At 34.1% G+C, this 21,502-nt stretch overlaps 1 protein-coding gene across 1 annotated transcript; it reads right to left on the reverse strand.

The window, feature by feature from the left end:
• Nucleotides 1–5,465: 5,465 nt before the first annotated feature.
• Nucleotides 5,466–6,155, reverse strand: LOC132294743 (monothiol glutaredoxin-S2-like). Its single transcript, XM_059792715.1, has one exon. It carries the CDS (start codon nt 5,976–5,978, stop codon nt 5,667–5,669), a length of 312 nt encoding a protein of 103 aa, XP_059648698.1. The 5' UTR covers nt 5,979–6,155; the 3' UTR covers nt 5,466–5,666.
• Nucleotides 6,156–21,502: the final 15,347 nt, after the last annotated feature.

Raw genomic sequence — 21,502 nt, forward strand, 5'->3', positions numbered from 1 at the left:
AGTGGGAAATGATTAGATTGAGGTTGTTTTGATTTATAACCTAATTGATTTGAGCTTGTATGCCCTAAAGCCGTTCGGTTTGGAAGTCATTGACCCAACGCTCGACCTCATAGATCGCTAAAAAGCTTAAAAGATCAACACATTACACTATGCTTCCATCTTTGATCCTTAGGATTAGGAAAAAAAAAAATTGAGTGAAAAGAATAAGTGCACCTAGATGAATAAAGCTGTAATAAAAGGTCCACTCTTTGTCTTGATGATCGGTACTAGATTTGTGTTCTAGTTTGAGGGTAAGGATGTGATTATTTCTTTGGTTAGCTTAAACAGCAACATATTTGATGCCGGTCCACTTAAAAAGGATTCTAGAGCTGTTTTGATTTGTATGATCGTTGTCTTGATGTGTGGAGGACCATACTTACTTGCTTGATGTTAAGATTTTGGGAGATTGCTTGGAAAGGGTTGAAAAATTGCATACTTGAAGTAGTTTTCTCCCAATGCTTGTTTTGTATATTGGTGCCTCTTTTGTGAGAATGAGCTTAATGTTTGTGGGTATTATTTCTGGAAACCCTCACGAGACTTCACTCGTCCACTAGGGGTAATCTAGGGGTTTAAAAGACTTGTTGCATACGCTAAATGCAATCGTGTTCCCTACGAAAGTGGCGCTATCCTTTTATTACTTTCTAGTTCATAATTACTTAGATGTTTATTTCTTTCTTTTCCTTGTTGTTCATTGCTAAGGACTAGCATTATCTAAGTTTGGGAGTGTGATGAGTGTTCAAATGTGACGCATTTTAGCACCTAAGCGAGGGTATTTTAGTCCATTCATCTGTCTTTATTTTCCCGTTTTAGTACTTATTTGTGTTTTTGTCTATTTCAGGTCAATAAGGTTCAAACGGGTGAAAAATTGTCTATTACAGCCTTTTGGAGTCAAGCAAAAGTTCTGAGAAGATTTTAGAAAAATCCAAAAAAATGTCAAAAATGCTGAATTTTTTTATGGATCGAGATTTTTTGGATTAATCGAATAAATCTTCTTTCTTCAATCGATCGAAAATGTGTTGGTATCGAGCAGTTTTATTCTCGCGTGCCCGAACTCCACCTACCACATAGTTGCGGGATTAGATATTTTGAAGGCTTATTTTTTGACTTGTTCACTACTCTAAGGACCTTGTATAAAAGGGGAATTGAACAATTTTGTAATATATCTTTTGTCTTCAATTTTATTTCATAGTAATTTTATTTTCCCTCTCTAGAAAAGTTAGAGATTAGGGTTTGAAGAAAAGAGAGGAGTGGAGGCTCCAAGAACACATCTCAACATCTACGCACTCTCTCTCTCTCTAGAATTCAATAAAGAATAAGAGGAAGAAGATGGAGCCATGTTTGGGGATTGCCCTTGTGGGTTCCAAGATCACACCCATCTCCTCCATGATTGGTTAGACTTCTCCTTAGGGCTTAGATGAGCCCTAAGTTTGTAATCTAAACCTCTATCTCTTTTATACTTTTTGGGGAATAATGTCTTGTGATTAGTGTTTTAGCCTTGTGAATTTAATGAATCTTGGGTTCTTATTTGATTTCTATGGATTAATTCTTTTTGTTGATTCTCTATATGATTACATGTTATCTTATGTATGATTATTTAGGAATTGATCTCTACACTAGTTTTTCTATATTAATTGTATGTCTATGTGTGGTTGATTGAGAATCTAGTGATGGTTAGATATGATTTTTATTAGATGGGGTTGTCAATTAGTTTGATGGATTATACTATGCTTGATGGGTTCTACAATTTAATTCATGCTTGTAGGTGGGTAGACAATCTTTACTTGATTTAATATTCCATGGCTTATTATTGCAAATTTCATGATTCTCTAAATTGATGTGTGCTACAATTGTGACTAGTTTGATGAGTCATGTTTAGAATTGATGGGTTATGTTACACTTAGTTTATTTGTCCGTTAAGTAGATAATTCATATATAAATTTGATGATCCATGCTTAATATTGCAATTGGTAGTCGCATTTTGTTCACAAGAATGTTTTCCCCAAATTAGTTGAAAGTATGTGGTTTGGTGAACGAGCTTGGAGGTGATTCCAATGCACCCCAAGACCACACTTCTCATCTCTTAAATCCCTATCTCAACTTAGTTTTATTTTACTTCCATTTTAATTAATTATTTTCTAAAGTAATCAACCAACCCAACTCTCTCTTTTGCAATCAATTGATACATTAGAGTCGAAGTTAAATTCTAACACTTATAATCCCTGCGGACGATCCTTACTCGCTATACTTCATTAGTTGTAGTTGTGGTTTTTATAAATGTAAATTTGACAAGAAACGCTTCCAAAACCACATTCATATTTTGACCTTGCAAAGTGACCTCTCGCATTAAAAAGTTCGTTTTCTTAATCACTTAGAGGAAGGGGCGAGACCTTGACATGTACTCATCTTCTAATATCAAAGTTAATGAAAAGTTATTTTGGTTCTATATGAGTCTTTGAATATGACTATTTCTTAAATTTGATATCAAGTGCATAAAGATAGGGGAGATTAAAATGTAAAATGCCTATTTTCAGCTGCAAATTAAAATTGTCGATTGATTATCTTGCTATGATGTAACAATGTGCATAATGATAGGGGGAGCAATTTTAAACGCAACTCCACTCATTTCTAAAATACATTAAGATTTTGTCATCATCAAAAAGCGGGAGCTAGATTGTTAACCCTAAGATTAATTTTGATGATCACAAACCATTAATGATGTTTTAAGGACTAATGCTTGTCTTAAGATTATGTGTCAGATAAATTGTTTGAAGTCCAAAATGGAAAATAAATCAAGTCCAAGCAAAATCAAGCTAGACTTATTCCATGCACTCCAATGATTAAAGAAGACGAGTCATTTAATCCCAAAGCCTCAAAGATGAAACACGAAGACTGAAAGTGATCAAGATCGGTGACTCAAATGGGGTAGATTGGTTTGGTGAGCGCTTTAGATTCAATGTCAGAGTAGTATATGAATTTTATGAAGCTCACATCCTAGGATCATTCATTCACCACTTCATGCTAAATTGATCGATATAACTTATCCTCTACTTGATCTCGAAATTAAACATAGCAAAGATAAAAAGGACTTAAACAGAAAAATGAAGTTCACATTTAAGGTGTTTCGGTCGACCGAAGTAAAGAATTAGCCGGCCGACAAACAAAACAAAGAGTTGAGGTTTTCATGTTAAACGTTTCGGCGGACTGAACATCAGGGTTCAGCCGACTGACAAACATCTCAAGGCTCTACTTGAATGGATCGGGCGATCGAATTAATTCATTAGCCGATCGGTAAGAAGCACTCATAAAAACAGAGAGTTGGAGTTTTTCAAACCATCATTTCGGCCGACTGTTGTTCAAGGATCAGCCGGCCGACAAGGGACTTTCCGCCAACCGAAGGTACTCCATCAGCCGACCGACACAATCACAGATTCAAAACCAACGGCTACCTGTAGATGTTGACTTTGCACACCTCACCTCCAACAGCTATATTGTGCTCATCTCTCAATAAATATGGGTTGAACATAGTGAAATCAATACACAACTATTGAGAGCATTCTTGAGAGTATTCAAGATAGTATTTAAGAGCATTTACCTCATATCTTTCACTCTCTCATATCATCTTAGAGATTTGAGCCTCATTTGATTCATATATCTATTCTAGTTATGAGCTTACACTTGTTCATTTGTCTTGAGAGAGATTTTATCTTGTATTTCAATTATATACATTGCTACAAACTTGTAAGGGTTGGTGTGACCCAAAAGAAGCCTAGGAGAAGGGTGTTCTCATAGCTAGGAAGAGAAGTAAGGGTTTGCTTCATGTGAAGGTTTGCTCTCCATCCTTAAGGAGAAGCTCTAGTGGATTGGGAAGTCTCAAGAGGGATCTTAAGCTAAGGAGTAAGAGTTTCTAAACCTCGCTAAAATCTCCGAGTCATTGTTTGCAATCTCTCATCCTTATCTTTCTAACATTTATACTTTAAATTACTTGTCTATCTTAATTGATTATTGTATATTTGTTAATTAGAATTTATAGTTCCAAATTTGAAAAATTGGCCATTGACTCTATTCACACCCCCCCCCCCCCCCCTTCTTCCTAGAATCAATTAGTGTTTAACAAATGCCTCAAGCTTTTTTCTTTTCTTTGGGTGAAAGGCCTTCTCTCTAGTGTAGTGGAATACTTTTAATCGGTTCTCGAATGGCATGGAGGTGACCAAAGGCCCGTAAGACTAGAAATCTTAATTGTTCCAGAAGCTGCTCCAGACCTACCCCAGAGCAAACCCATTTAAAAAAAAAAAAAATAGCAAACCCATTTCATCATCAATCTCTCTCACACCCCTAAACCAGCCCCTTCTTAATGTGTTCATCTGCAATGGAAAAAATAATTCTTTCTTTTTGATTAGCTATCTCTCTCTTTCACCCACCTAACTAGCAAACTCATTTTTTTAAAAAATAGCAAATCCATTTAATCATATTAGAAAAGTGCAAATGACCAGAAGTTCTGGATGAATTTCTCAAGTTTGTTGGTTGTTCATTTGGGAAGAAAGACCAGAAGTTCTGGATGAATTTCTCAAGTTTGTTGGTTGTTCATTTGGGAAGAAAGGTTGTCATAGATGGGTTTCTCTCTCTCGATATGAGAGTAACATAATTTCATGACAACAATAGAAGGATATTTTGGAAATGAAAATATGATTTATAGTAAACTTCCATGTTCACATCAGATTTTGAGAAAATTCCATTAATTTCGAAAATTTGATTTTGATTCCATTCTTTTGTCCTTTGACCCCCAAAACTTCATTTTTTTGGAATTATCCCTATGATATATCACATATTTGTTGGCCTTCCAAAAGCAGCCATAATTTTATGCAGATTGTGCTGCGGAATTGATTTATTATTATTCTTATTATTTCTAAAAATAAATTGCAATTGATAAAATATTTGGTTATTTTAGCAATAGAACATGGATAAGCATGCATGGATGCATCAAAAAATAATAATATAATATATTATTATAAATATAAGTTTCGCTCATTTAATTTATTCATATAATCATGGATAAAATCACTTATTTGAAGATTAGAACTAAATTAATGTTTGTTATTTTTGTCTTGGTCAATACCTACTAGTTTTAATTCAGTGTTAAAGATGGACCGGAAATGAAAACTATACATCAACCCACACATGCACACACTACAAATCTGAGGTAGCCATTATTATAATTATTATTATTATTATTTTCGATAAGGTAAGAACGTATTAGAAATGATGAGAACCTTACCTGTACAAGCTGGCCATGAAAAGCAAACAAGCAGCTAGCTAGGGCTTTAAGGGACAGTAACAAAACAAATTAAACAACCAACACCAACATAAAACAACTGAATTAAGAAACCAACATAAAATCAAGCGACAACATCAACATACAACAACTGAACTTAGCAACCAACACTTCCGGATCACATTTTGTTTTGATAGTGAGCTTCCAAAGAGACGAGAAACTCTTTACATGAAAACTTTATTACTAGCAAAAAAAAAAAAAAGGAAAAACCAAGCCCGTGTGCACATTATTTAGTAGCATCACTAGAAGTGAAATAGGCTCTCTATATATATATGGGCACGTAACGTCGAAATGCAAATTATACGTCCAACCATATAGCTCCTGCCTCCCTAAGCTTTGGGACTAGGGACCTCTCGAGGTGAAGGCTGGTGACCTCATTAGCTCCTCCCACCAGTGTGCCGCCAATGAACACTACCGGCACAGCATTGTAACCGAGGGTCAATAGAGCCTGCTCTATTTCTCGGCCTCTCGGCATTTGATCTAGCTGGTGGATGGCCGGGTCAGCACCAAAGTTCCGAAAGAGGATTGTGATGGTGTCGCACATGCTACAAGAGCTCCTACTGAAGATCACCAGTGGCCTTTGGGACGCCATGTTCATTACCATCTCCATTGCATTAAATAAAGAAGTGATAAAAGCTATCAACTTCAAATGTTGCCTCAGAAGTGAGTTGAAATGGCAAACAGTGATGCAAAGATTTCAAGATTGAGAATGAAAGTAGAGCAATGTGGGTTGTGATGATTGAGAGAACACTTTGGTTTTGGTTTTGCTGTGAAGAACTTGAGTCCCTATGAGGACATTTATATAGGCAGGGCCAGCTCAGTCACTAAATTAACAATTAATTGAGAAAGTCTGCCTAAGGCTTCACGTAGATAACCTTCAATGAAAAGGCACCATATGGATAAGATTTATTATATATTTTCTACAAAACTTTAGATTGAATTAAACTGAGGTCATTATATGATTTTCTATTTCATCGATCTATTTCTCATCCGTCACATATTTTCTTATTCTTCTAAATTTCAACTTACTTGTTATTATATATTTTATTATTACATGGTTCCAAAATCATTGGTTCCAACTAATCACAATTGAACAATTAAATAAATGTGTCACAAATGTGTTAATTTCATTCGCTCTTATTTCAGTGTCAAATTGTGATTGGTTAGGATCAATAGTAATAATTTCTCTATGATAATGGTAGGATTGTGTAATTCTTTTTATTTATTTAATTTAAATATATATATTTTTATCTGTGTGTAAGTAGAAAAAGTTGCACTCCCTAACTAATTGAGGTAAAAGAATGTTTTTCATTGGGTATATTTTGTTTGATCACAAAATTGTCTTTAGGGTTGTCTGACTACGATGGATTTGTAGTGCTCCGCGTTAAAAGTTGCACGATAACGAATCTCTGCATACGGAAATAGCGACCTGATGATAGTACGGTTTCGTATTGAATGGTGACAATTGTCCAATGATTTTTCTTTTACGTATTTTCTGTGATTACATTACACACACACATATATATATATGACTTTGTATAAATGGACATAAGGGTAGATGATGTTAATTCTTTTGCCTCTGAAATCACTCATTAGAAAATTTAGTTGAAATTTAAAATTATTATTTTTTTTAAAATTTTTTTTTTAAAGTGTCGATTTTGTTCTCTCAAATATAATTTTAATCAATTTTTACATTTGGGTTGACGAGGGTTGTCACCACAAGAGACTGAACAATGAGTAAGGTTTTATCAATAATTAAGATTGTACTTCTATACCTGTGAGTGGTCCAAATTTTTTCCCACTAAGAACTGTCTACTTTATTTGTTGGCATCTGCTGAGCTGGGGAATGAAGTTGGGATTTATCCATTTGGGACCATTCTTTTTTTCACGAACAATATTCGTATCCAATTGATCACAAAAAGTAAATGCATAGGCAAAATAGGCAATTTGGATAAATCATATTTTTTTCCGGGTTGATATATATATAGAGAGAACATATAACAGTACTACAACAATACTTATCTCTTTACATGTACGGATGAACTCGCACTTTATACCTGTAAGCATATAATATGAAATATATATTTTGTAATTAATTAATTTCAATATCAAAATGTGTCCAATCAAATTATAAATTTTGTTTTATTTTGAGTCTTGATAAGAAGCGGAATTACAAGTGCAAGAATACTTCAATTCAATGAGAATATCATGTAGTACAAGTATCGAGTGAGGAAACATTGATGCACATGTTGTTGAAAAATTGCAATCTACTTAAGTCCAACCGGTCCAACTTCCTTTGACCGGTCGAACCTTGGCAAAACTTGAGGAATTATTTTTGAAATTGTAGGATTACAACTGCTAAAGTCCAACCAGTCGCACTTTACGGGATTAAAAATGAAACTTTAGTTTTTGCAAAATTATAATTTCATTTTGGCTTAGATTCATTAGGGAAGTTCATGTTCTGTTCAACCATGACTGATTTATCGAGTTAGGTTATGACTATCTAATATAAACACTTTTTCTCTCATAATTGAGTACGGCTTTTTGAGATCACTTTACAGTAATTTGAGAGAGCCTTTTTTAGTGCTTTTTGCAGACAATCCTTTTGATTTTCCCGAGTATTTTTATGTTTTGAGAGAACACACGGTTACATGAGAGTAATATTAGGTTGGTGTTCACATTCTGATCAAGGTTGGTGCCAATTAAATATTCAGCTGATTTCGTTCAGAAAAGCAGATTTTTCATTTTACCTTCTTAAATTCAGATTTGAAGGAAAGAGGATTTGATCGTGTTCTGAAGGGGACAAAGCATTCATGGAGTGTTTGTGTTCATTCAGATACCTTACTACGAAGATTGAGGAGCAAGCCTGAAGTGGAGAGCATTTGGACGGGGGAGTCGCAAAGCTAGTGGAAAGGGACAAAAAAGCCACACTCTTATAACTCGGTCAAATTCAATCATTTAAATATTTTGAGATTTTTGTTAGAAGACTAAATGGATTTGAATTACTTTCCCTTTTGGTATTTAGTAGTTTTTAACAATTAGGGTTTGCTTGGTTTATAACTATGGAAACAGTTTTCTGTAAAAAACTGAAAACTGAAACGGTACAAAAAACTCTGCTTGGTTCAGCTTTCAGAAAACTGTTTTATGAAAACTCAGTTATAAAAATGTCTATTTTCAGAGAACTATAAAAGATTATTCTCTGATAATAGTTTTCTGTTTTCTAAATTCTTAAGAGCTATTTTTAGAGTTACAAACCAAGCAAGTTTGATGTTTAGCAGTTTCCTTATGCTGCTAGTTTTCTTATGTTTGTAGGGTTTCTTATGATGATTAGGGTTTTTATTTATAAGTACATGTACTACAGAGCATATCATTCATTCAATTATTAATAATATTTCAGAATTCGCAAATTTTCTTCTACTTTATAGATTCAAAGTACCTTGTTTGTAGATTCAAAACAACCTTGTTCCTTATGAACGATTTCATAGCTTTTGCATAAATATGTTGATATCAGAGGCTTGATTAATTAACCTGGTCTAATGGCAGAGGATGGTAATGGCATCACCCACTCCGGCGACGTTGTTAAAGGTGTGCAGGCCCTTTGGGCGGCTATGTAAAATCAGAAACAATGAAAAGAACGCATGTTACAAGAAGTCCAATAGGATATCATTAGACTTGGGATTACATGCAACCAGGTGCATGAACCAGTTCGATTTCATGTTGATGATGTTCCTCATGGCCACCCGAATATGATTAACGTTCATATATCTTCACATAGGCTAGAGGCCTATGTGGAGTCGTTCAGTGATGAAGAGTTCGGGGGATTTGATTAGCGTGATCGTGCTAGACAAAACATAAACCGAGAAGAACCGGACACTCGTGATTACAAGATGAAGATGAATATACCCACCTCCAATGAACATCTTCACATTGAAGATTTCTTTGACTAGATTATTGAAGTTGAACACTTTTTCGAGTATACAAATATATCCAAAGAGAAGTAGGTTAAGTTTGTGGCATACAAGCTTAGAGGAGGCGCTTCAGCCTAGTGGGAATAGGAATAGACTAACTAGAGGAGGCAGGGAAAACAACCTGTCTGGACCTTGCATAAGATGAAGCAGTTGATGAGGGCCAAAATTTTGCCACCTGACTATGAATAGATGTTGTATCATCAGTTTTAGAATTGTAGACAGGGAAACCGACTTGTTAGCGAGTATACAAAAGAGTAAACAGGCTGAGTGCAGAAAATAACTTGTTGGGAATTGATAGTGAGTAGTGTTGACCTTAAGGATTTCATCCAAAGACAATCTAGATGCTTTGATGATAACAAACCATTAAAGGTGTGTAAAGACTAATGTTTTCATTAAGTATTATAGATTATTCACATTCAAAGAATAACCTCAATGAAGCAATAAAGATCATTCCATGTATTCCATTATTCAAGACCACATCATGGAAAGCAAGGATACAAAGAAGACTTGCAAGGAACCAAATACAAAGTACATCCAAAGATAGCTTGGACTACAATAAGTAAGAAAACAACTCAAAGAAAGGAAGAAAGCAAGAATACCTCATTGCCTAAACGATTATGGAAAAAGCATAAAGAAAGGGATAGATAGGATAGTGAATGTTTATGATTCAATGTCAAAGTATTTATGAATCCATTTGAAGCTCATCTCTATAGGACCATGCATATCATTACATCATTCATATGTTTCAATATCCATTAGCAATAGACTATGAACTTCATCACACATATATATTTGACATATGGAGTCTTTGCTAAAGAATGAGTTAGTTCAAGCTTGCTTAAGCTTTGAAAGAACTCAACACTTGAGCTAGAGTGCTAGGACCATGCACATCAATCACATGATTCATTTTGGTCTCTAGAAAGTAAAGGTTAAGGCTTAGAACTTAAATTACTTATCTATAAAGCCTTCATTACCATGACTTGGGAAATGACCTTAGGACCCTTTTCATACATCTTATGACAAACTGTTTTTCTTTTTCTTTTTCTTTTTCTTTTTTTTTTTTTTTTTTTTTTTTTTTTTTTTTTTTTTTGGCTAAGTATGAAAAATGGATTTTTGAATCAAACATATTTTCAAGATAGTTTTTCCCGGTATTTACTCCCCACATTAAAAATAGCCTAATGTGATTTTATAGGATTTTATTATCTACTCTACATTGGCTTACATGAAAAATCATTTTTACTAAAATTGTCAAGAATCTTACTTTTCACTAAAACTGAATTTTTACATATTGATTTAGTGGGAAATAGATTTTTTTGTATTTTTTATTAAATCTAAATAGGGGGTACTTCCTTATTTACATTATAAACTTAAAGTCAATAGACAAATAAAAATTGTAAAGGTGTGTAAAAGTCCTGGACTTAAATCAAGAGCAGGCTGCAAGCAGTGACTTACTCCCACATTTAAACTGACTCGTTCTTCACTTAAACTGACTCGTTCTTCACTTAAACTGACTCATTCTCAAACTAACTCAACTCGTTCTTCAACTAAATCGACTTCTTCCTCAACTGAGTCAACTGCTGTTGACTGAGAGCTGTCACTTTGTTTTTCAGGAAAATAGCAACTAAGCTGACTTAGTATCTAACTAAGTCGACTCATTCATGAATTAAGCCAACTTAGTTTTTAACCAAGTCAACTTATGCCTGAAAGGAACATCCAACGGCTATGTTCCTTATCTGCCAGAGCATTGTCATTCTATATACCTGTTGTAAACTTGCTCCCATGCTTTCACACCTATAAACATATATTTCGAGCATCATTGAGTTATATATTCATATACCCATCAAGTAGAATTAAAAAATGGTCATATTGCATCTCATGAACTATATATATATATATATATATATATATATATATATATATATATATATATATATGCATCAGTTTCAAAGCAAAGTTTATAGACCTAAGGGAGCCATTTTCGTGAATCTATTAGAGCTTTTGTTCTAGCATTCTACAGAGCTTTTGTTCTGGTATTACTCATTCACAAAGCTTTAGTTCTGAAGATTAAACCAACGAGGCAGTGGCCTAGCGGTATCAGCCTCTTACCTTAAGGGGTTTAAGTCTCAGAAGAGACATATGTGTGAGAGTACCAACTAGGGCAAAAAAAAAAAAAAAGTTCTGAAGATTAATCATCCTCTCTTATACAAGCTTATATAGCTGAAACAAAGAACTTTATAGAGGCATTTCATGAGGCTCAACTGAAATTTTGTTCTAGCCTTTTCCTCTTCTCACAGAGCTGCTGCTCTGTATATTTCTCATCATCTCTCATACATTTCATACTTAGATTTTGGAGCTTCATTTGAATTTATATATATTCTAAAGTGAGGATCGATTTGTATAAACACTTGAGAGAAATTCTTGTACTTCAATTACTATCTTTAAATATGTTGTAAGCCTGAGAGAATGAGTTTTTCTTAGCAAAGAAATTGTAAGGGTTGGTAAAGACCCAAAGGAAGACTAAGAGAGGTTTATATTTTTACAAGGAGAAGGAAGAAGTTGCTTCATATCAAGGTTTGCTCTCCACCTATAAAGAGGAGCCAAGGTTTGCTCTCCACCCATAAGGAGGTGCCATAATGGATCGGGGAAGTCTCAAGAGGGTTCTTGAGCCGAGAAGTAGAAGTTTTCGAACCTCACAAAAATCATCGTGTTATAGTTTACAATTTCTCTTTCCTTATCTCCTTTACATTTATGTTATTAATTGCTTATCTCCATATATTTACAATTGTATATTTGTATTAAGTAGTTTGCTGAAATTGCATTACTATAAATTGAAAATCGTCCATTATTTGCCATAGACTCTATTCACCCCCCCTCTAGAGTCATTACTTGGGTAACAAGTAGGTAGCAGGGTATACCGGGGGGCTGTGATTGGCGATCTAGGATCAGATTACTATGTATATAGTCTAAAACTTATCAAAAGCTATTAATCCGGCTTTTTATATCGAGGCACAATTGGCATGATCACCATCACAATATTAGGAGTCAAACAAATCGTACTCTAATTTCAGGTGGACTACGTAGAACAAAGGCAAACAAACTTTTATTTCACCACAACAACCACACTAGACCTAATAACCACAACATTCCTCAGGCATTAATGGAAGTAACGTACAAGAACGAAATCCTACTACACCTAGGCAAAATAAGGGCATGAATGATAATCCTTATACACGTCCAGGCCCAATTAAGTGCTATTGCTACCAACAGCCTGGTCAGTGGTCCAACGCCCTTATCGAGGGTGAATGAATATTATAGAGATTGATAAGTGATAAGTGCTGAATGTTGCACATTCGAGCCCTTAGATTTTGATATTTAATACCTTAGTAATGTTTATTTCATGTTACTTATGTTATTTTTGTTATTTTCAGTCAATTTTCATAAATTCAGTAAATTTTGTTGCTTTTAGGGTATTTGAGTTTAATCCAATGGATGGAGATCGCGAGAGCTAGAGTATCTAAGGTAATTCAATGGCTAAGATCATTCAAGGATATGTCTAGATGACTTTAAAAGGAGTTTCCATCAAGCTAAATTCATTTTTGGGTCATTATAGGAAAAAAAATAAGGTTTCCTATTCCAATAATAAAACAACTTGAGTAGGAAATTTTAAACCCTCTTCAGTATTTTAGGCATAACTTTTTACCCAAAACTCAGAATTGGGAAACTCAACGGCTCTAGAGATAAGACTCAGAGACCGTCGTTTTTATGTCTAATAGCTTTTCGATATTCGTACTCCAAATAGGTCAAAATAGTGTTGCAATCTGACAAAAATATAGAAAACTGTTTAGGCTTCTTTCTTTTGCCAAGCTTTTTCTATTTCCTTTCTTTGGGAGGAAACCCTACAACACATAAACACACACACACACACACACACACACATATATATAGGAGATGTTTAGCAGAGGGGGAGAACAAAGAAGAGATAGTTTTGGTGGCTTAGGGTTGGAAGCTTTATTGAAGATTGAAGAATGAGAAATCGGAAGAAATTATAGTGCATAGAGATGGCGTGCTCAACAACGATGAAACTTTCTACCTTCTCCATGCATAGCTAAACTTCTTCTTAGGGAATTGATGTAATCCTATCCATGTAACATGGTTTGATTGTACTTATTTTTGGGGAATTATTTGTCTATGTATGAATTGCTTAACTATAAGAATTGATTTGGTTGTACCAATTGCAATTGTGTTTTAAAGTTTAAACCCAATCTTAATAAAATCATTATCTTGTCTTAGAAATTGGTTTTGTTTTAATTGAACCCAAATCATTTTTATTTTCCATGATTATGGGAATGATTGTTGTAATGTCTTGAATTTTTTGGATTTTTGTAAATTCTTTTTTTTAATTTTTTTCGTGCCACACTGGTTCCGGGGGCTGTTTTGGTCATTTTTTGAGCTGAGGGATTTAGAAAAGTAATTTTAATTATTTTAAGTAAATCAAAGTTGACGGAATCATTTTTAGAATTTGTCGGAAGTCGGGACAACTTCCGTGTTTGGGAACCTACTCCCCCCCCCCCCCCCCCGGTTGCGCTATTGTGCCTTAGGGACGCTATGGACTTTTCACCAGCATATGCATATATGTGTATCTATTTGGTGGGAAGATATTTTGGGAACCTTGTTGGCATTGGAAGGGTTGTAGATGGGCAAAAGGGTAAACCAACCAAAAAGAGGAATCAACCACATTTTGACATGTGGCAAGCTATGGACCATAAGTCAACTTTTGACCAAACCATTTGCTTCCTTCTTCCTTCTCTTTGGCAGAACTCTCTCTCTCTCTCTACAAATCTCATTTTCTCTCTCTGTATCTCTACACACACACTTGTAAGCTATATTTGAAAAGGTTAGGGTGTGATTTTGAAAAAGGTCAAGAAAGGAGTCTTGTTCTAAACAACGAGGGCCATCTTTTGAGATCGGTCTTGCTAGGTTAGGAGAAATTTGAAATTAGGGATTCCTAAAGGCCTTGTTTAGCTAGCTTATTTGAGGTAGGGGTTATCTAACACTCTAAACTTTGCCTTCAATTGAACATTCTTGCCTTGTCTTTTTGAATGTTCCATTCTTGAATATATAACTATGGATTAAGATGATGATGTGTTGATATGATTGAAAGCATGCTAGTGGTTGAGATAAAAATTTATTTATTTATATGTTAAAGATGTGTATTGTAATGACCCGTTCTTTTTCCTCCTTTTTCATTTTTGGTGATTTTCTTTTTTCGCCTTTTTCTTATTTCGTCTTTTACTCGTTTATCGTTTTTCCTTACTTAACCTCACTTCGGGTGTTCGGATTTGATTCCGATTTTGCATTCATTCATGATACTTGATTTCCATGACATTGGTATTTTCACTTTTGTTGAAAAGCATGCTAGTTACTTTTATTTTTCATAAAGGACATGAATGCTTATTTTAGTGTAATTATTCATAACTTTTGGGATTTTAGTGTAATTATGCAAAATTATTTTTTTTCGTTTGGGGGACCTTTTTGCAATTTATTTTAGAAGATATTTTGAAAAAGGACCATTTTGCAATTTTTGGAAAGTGTGACAAGTGTCACACTCTCATGGAGCCATTTGTTGGCATTTACGTGAAGAAACTTGGCACCATGACCTCTTGACATTTGGTTGGTGGAGATTAATCCATGTGTTGGCCTTAGATTGGTGCACATGTAACCATTGGATTGTTGATAAGTGTAAGCTTAGGATTAAGTCTTGGAAGAGGCATTAGATTGTTGACAAATGTAAGCTTAAGATTAAGTCTTGGAAGAGGCATTGGATTGTTGACAAGTGTAAGGCCATGATCTAGTCTTGCATTGTGTGTGTGAGAGAGGTAATGCAAGAGCACATAGTGAGTGGAGGATCTCTAGCCCTTCCACTCACCATTTTTCACTTTACTTTCTTCATTTCACTATCTTACAAGAACCCTAACAAATCCACCATTGGAGGAAAGCTTAGTCCATAGCTTACCCCTTCAATTTGGCTCACTTCCATACACCTTAGACTAAAAACCTTAGGAGAGAAAAGTTTCCTCTCATTCTCCTCTTCAAGAACCCTAAACTTGTTTTCCATTTTGTGGTTGGTAGCTTGGATTATAGAGATTCAATTCTCTATTGAGGTAGGGGTGGTAGTATGTTTATATTTTAAGTGTTTTATAATCCTTTGAGGTTTAATATAAATTGTGTATATGCTTCTAATATGATAGTCTTGCATATTATAGGAAATCCTTATGATTGACTTAGGGTTTATTTGATTTAAGCATGTATATTGTGTATGTATCTTGTGTAGGATTATTGATGTTGTATATAACTCTTATTGATTTGAATTACTATACTATTGTGATGATAATTCTATATTCAAGTTGATTACTATTGGTGATTGTAATTATTTTAGAAGCTTAATACTATAAATGTTGTAATCTAGTATATAAAGCTTATTATTGAGATATGGTTTAAATTGATGAGTATGGTATTATATTGCACATTATATCATGTTAAGAACTTGTCATTTATTATGCCATTCTAGATTTGGAACCCTAAGACATGGTTTGTGTGGTTTCAAAGATACTTGTGCATGGAAGGTGGTTTATATGCCTTAAATTATGATATATAAGTTTTGAACTTGATATATTTTGGATTCTCTTGGGACATTGTGTTACAAGTGACATGGCTAAAGTTTGGCTTTAGTGCAGGAGGTATGAGTTCTCCTCAATTGAGATAGTGCGCACTAGGGTGGTCTTCCCAGCGGGTTAATGCCCGGAATAACCATATTGATCTTGTTTAGTCCAAGACGAGATGTCCAAGTTTTCCATTATGTGATTTCGCATTAAATTTCAAGTTGACAACCAATGTTTAATTGTAACTTGTAATTTTTGGTTGATTGCGAATTGATGTTGTTAAATACATTGACATTGTTATGTGTTGTTTAAGAATCATTTAAGTTAGCTTAAGATGATCCCTTAACACACCTTGAACATAGACGTTAAGTGGAATGCTCCCTTGTATTCGTCTATATTGATCTCGCAATGATATTAAAACTTTAGGGTATACGCATATGCTTCTCCTACGAGTAACTTGATTACTCACCCTAGTGGTTGGGTTGTTTTTCAGGTAAAGAGATCATGTTCTTGGATGCTCATCATCCTTAGAAGATTTTGAGTTATTTGAAGCATTTTTTGTATGTTGACATGCACTTGTTTAGCATGCCATCCTTTTGGATGTTAAATTTTGTATACCATGGATGTATGGTATTGTAGAAGCTAAGATGGCTTCCTTGATGTGTAATGTATATCTAAGAACACTTGAAGATGTCTATTTTGTATGTATAACATGAGGCCAAGTGCCATGTACATTTATATCACATGTATGCTAATTTAATCCCATAGTTGTCTTATGAAATGATGAGAATTCGAGGTTTAACAGGTTGTATTTTTTATATGACATGTTATGTGACCATGAGCTATTGGAACACATGTATTTACTCATTTTACATATGTGTGCATGTTCACTTTGGCACACAACACTATTCTTGAAGAAATGAACACTTAGAGTAGCATTCATTTACATATTTTTGCTAAATGAGACCTCAAGGGCATTTTTGGTATTTTACTTGAAAAATAAATGTTGCTCTTGACATGGTTAACCAGAAAACATGATTTTAAGGGGGGTTACTTCACAACTTTTTTCCAAAAAAGGCCCAGAAAGTCCTCAAAATTGCATTTCAAGGTTGCATTTCAGGTGTAGCTACAGGAGTTCGAGCGCTCTAAAGGGGAGTTCGAGTGCTCGAAGTTTGGGCAGAAAGTTTTGGCCTCGGGCAGGTACTATTTGAGCTCTCGAAGTCCTAGTTTGAGCGCTCAAAGTACTGTTCATAGGGTGCGTTTGTGTGTCTTGGTTCAGCACTGCACCTCCAACTTCAAGTTGTCATATCTTCCTCGTTTTAACTCCAAATTGGTTCGTTCTTGAGTCTAAACTGACCGCATCGAAATAAGCTTTCCAATGGTACCAATTAGAGTTTCAAATTCTTTTGGTAGCTAAAGATATTCAAGTTTTAGTGGAGGGGTGTCAGTTTTTGGCTTGAACCGGGATAGGGCTTTTCTTCCTTCGACTTCAAGACTTGATATCTTTGCCGTCCGGACTCCGAATCAAGTGATTCTTGAGTCTAAATTCATTTATTTTTCGTTGTCTTTCCAATGGTGTACTTGGTAGTACTCACTTTTAGGATGAAAATGATCATTTTACCCTTGGGTTCCTTTTGTCCATTTTTGAAATCTTATTTCCGCATTTGTTTTCTTTGGGTTCCATGATCTCATTGAGGGTCTCTTTGGTGTCCTAGAAACATGTTGTGTCCCTAGGGATGTCATTTCATCTTTTGCTTCCGTAATTCAGATCCGTTATCGGTTCATCTTCTGGTTCATCACTGACGTACAGGGTTGAAAAACCTTGGGCCATCACATGTATAACATACCCTTGGTGCAAAAGTTGTTTAAATGATGATTATAACATGATTTGTGTTGAAGTGATTTTATAAAGAACATGTTTGTGATTAAATCAAATGAGAATGTCATGCTTGTGATTCTAATGTGAAAAATACTATGGTGGTATTCAATTTCTAATAAAATGCCTTGTTGAGTTAATTTACTTGAAAATGCCATTTTCATAGCATTAATGCTAATGCATGGCATGGTGAGAATTTTTAAATGAGAAGGACAATGGACCATTTTAGAATGGTAAAGTTGGAGGAAATTAACAAGTTAGCCATCTTAGGATGGGCGGGAAAGAGAAATTTAGAAATGGATCGGGTATTGATGTGTGTCAAATTATACCACTCGTAATAGCATGAATCTTTGTAGGATAGGGATATATTAAAGGTGTTGAACCCACAGAGACTATTATAGTTTATTTAAGCATTCAATTAATCCGATTTTGATTCAGAGAGAAAAGATTGTTTGATTTTTGTGTTTGTCCCGAACATAAAATAAATTTAAACTAAAATAAAGTAAAGAGATCAGAGAGAGAGTCTTAGGGATTGACTTCACCACGAACCTCATACTATGGTCAATCATTCAACCTTGGGATTTCAACAATTTTTGTATCATATATAATTCAACTCGATAACATTCATTTAATTCAGTTTTAAAGAAAGATGTTTCATAAATTTCAATTAACAATAACCTATCTTCGGTTAGTACGAATTATCAACCTACCTACTTTTAACTAATATTGTAGTTAACTCATCTTCCTTAGGCATAGCTTATTGACGTGTTCAATTTATTACCACTGCAATAGCACGAATCTTTGTAGGATAGTACTATATAGAGGGTGTTTATCTGATAAGCGCTGAATATTGTATATTCAAGTGCCCTTAATTACATTAGTTAAGTCTATTATTTAGTCTTTGTATATAGATTATCTTCATTTTTGTGTTCTTGTCTATTTTCAGGTGTACTTTCCAAAAAGAAATAAAAAGAAGACTTTAAGAGTTTTTAAAGATCAAATGCATTCCGGGTGTCAACATCTAGGGCTAGTCAAGGAAAGAGGTTCCGATGTACCTATGGAAACTCTCTGCAACACATTTGGATGAAGAAGGACTCAATGGTCCAAAGCTAAAAAAATGAAAAACAGCTATATTTGGGCCATGCACTTTCACCTCGCGTTTGGGTGCTAAGTTTCGTGTTCGGACACCAATCCGTGCGTTCGGATGCCAACCTACAGGTCTCCACTTTTCTTTAGTCAAAGTTTGTTCCTTTTTACCAGGGAATTGTGAATTTCAACGGGCTGGGTTATTTGGCAACCCATTTAGGGAATAAGAAGGGGCAAAAGGCTAGGGGAAGGTATCATTATTATTATTAAAAAAGATATTGCAAAGAGAGGGGATTTTCTTAGGGTTTATGTGTTCTTCTTCATTCATGGGGCTGGCGTGGAATTCTTCTTTTCCTTCAATCCTTGAAGCTGCTGCCATGTCTATGAGGAACTAACTCCTTTCCTAGGGAGTTGAAGTAATCTAGACCAAGTAAATATGTTGTAATTGTCTTTTCAATTTGGGTACTCATCTTGTATATATTCTATTCCATAAATTAGAAGTTGTTTACATTGAATTAATGTGTTTTTACATTGAATTAATGTATGTGATCTTTATTTGAATATATAATTATGTTGATATGTTTATCTTATCTTAGAAATCATATTGGCACAATTATGCACTTGATATTCCTATAGTGAATGGGAATGAATTTATAAAATGGTTATATTATCATGTTAATTGAGAATATGTATAAATTATACTTAAGGAAGATGGACCATGCTACACCTTTAGGTTAATTTCTGTTAGGTAGATTGTCCATACCAACTGAAGATAATTTATGATAGATAATTGAATTTCATGTGCTTCAACATACAATTGAAAGACCTTGATAGGCCATATCTAGGGAAGATGATTCATACCACAACTTAGTTTAGATGGATGAACCATTCCAACCAAAGATGGGTTTTGCTTAGTTCTAAAATGTATGAATTTCTGGAAGATGTTGGGGTTGTTCTATACTTCTACACATCATTTTATATACATAGTTGTTTATTCCCAAGTTGAATGCAAGTTAGCATGTTTATAAGGTTTTGGTGAAGTCAATTCCCTAGCCTTTATCTTTATAAGTTTAATTCGTTCAAATTCATTTTATTTACTGTTTTTATACAATTTAAATTCATAGTTTAAAGTGACAACTTAATCAAAATATCATCTCTTTTATCAAACTAAAAAGTGATTTTATAACTTTGGTTACCATAAACTAACAATCCTTGTGGTTTGACAAACCCTTATAATAGCCCTATTCTACATTGTTATATATGCTATTGTAAGTGGTAATTTTAAGTGGTAAAAAATTATTGCCATCAATGAGTGATTTAGTAGAGTTGTTCTCTATCTCATCGAAATTGGAGCTATATTGAAGATTTATAGATTCTGAAGAAAAAATAGGATTTAATTCTTCTACATTAAGTTCAAATCTTGAAGAACAAAAGTAAAAGCGATCACACTTTGAAATGGTTGAAGCATTCGAGGAGTGTTATCTAATCTACCTATTACTCTTTTACAAAGATCAAGCATAAGTCTGAGGTCAAGTTGCTGTTGGACGAGGAGTCACAAAGCTAGAGAATTGTCAGCAATTGGTGTTTGGTAGAACGATAGGGTGTGAGCCAGAGTCAAAGTTCAGTGTACTTTGTTTCAAACGTAGTGGCGGTTTACTTTGGACTGAACAGTCCACGAGATTTTTCCTATGCAAACAGTTGACGTATTTTATCAACTAGGGTTTCCTCGCTAAAAATCCTAGTGCAATTTCTCTAACCCTAACTTGTTTTACTTTTAAGTATTTATATTTTTTTTTGTGGATGTTTAATTGATCATACAATTTAACTAATCATAAATTGAGCAAGTTAACCTAATAATTAGATCTAAGTCATTAAAGGAGTTAATTACAATTGAAATCAACTAATAGTTTTCGCACCCCGCGTAACTCTATTTTCACATTTGGTATTAGGGCGGGTAACTCGATATACTGAGTTGATCATATTTGTTGATTAATTGTTGATTTTTGCATCATGTCTGAAAATTCATCTGTTGATCTATTATCTTTACCTCCTATTTTTGATTCTGTCACAAGCATGTAAATTGAATGGTCCAAGTTTAAAAAGGATTTTAAAAATTTACTAGAGAAATTGAATCTTGTGGAACTTGATAGAGATATTTATAAGTTAGAAGTTTCTATCTCTAATAAAAATTTGGAAAAAATTAGTCATAAAAATTTGAATCTTCCTCATAAGATTGATTTTCTGGAAAAGGAACTTAAGAAGGTAAATTTGTTTAATAAATCACTGGAACTTAAAATTGATAATTTGAGTAGTGAATTTGTTAAATCAAAATAGTCTTTTCAAAAAGTTGAATTTGACACTTGAAAAATTGATAAGTTGAAAGGAGTGGTTGAGAATATTAGTTATAACAAAGAATTGGCTCAACTTCAAAGGATTTGTATTTTCAAAGTCAAAAGATATTTTTGTGAAAGTTGAAACCAAACCTTGTGTTATCTCTAGTTCTTCTAAACTTATTTCAACATGTCATTTTTGTGGTGAAAAAGGG

The sequence above is a fragment of the Cornus florida genome, unplaced genomic scaffold (genome assembly GCF_030987335.1).
Source record: "Cornus florida cultivar Cherokee Brave unplaced genomic scaffold, ASM3098733v1 CherokeeBrave_3.0.0_Hap2_Chr01, whole genome shotgun sequence".
In the NCBI taxonomy this organism is placed as follows: Eukaryota; Viridiplantae; Streptophyta; class Magnoliopsida; order Cornales; family Cornaceae; genus Cornus; species Cornus florida.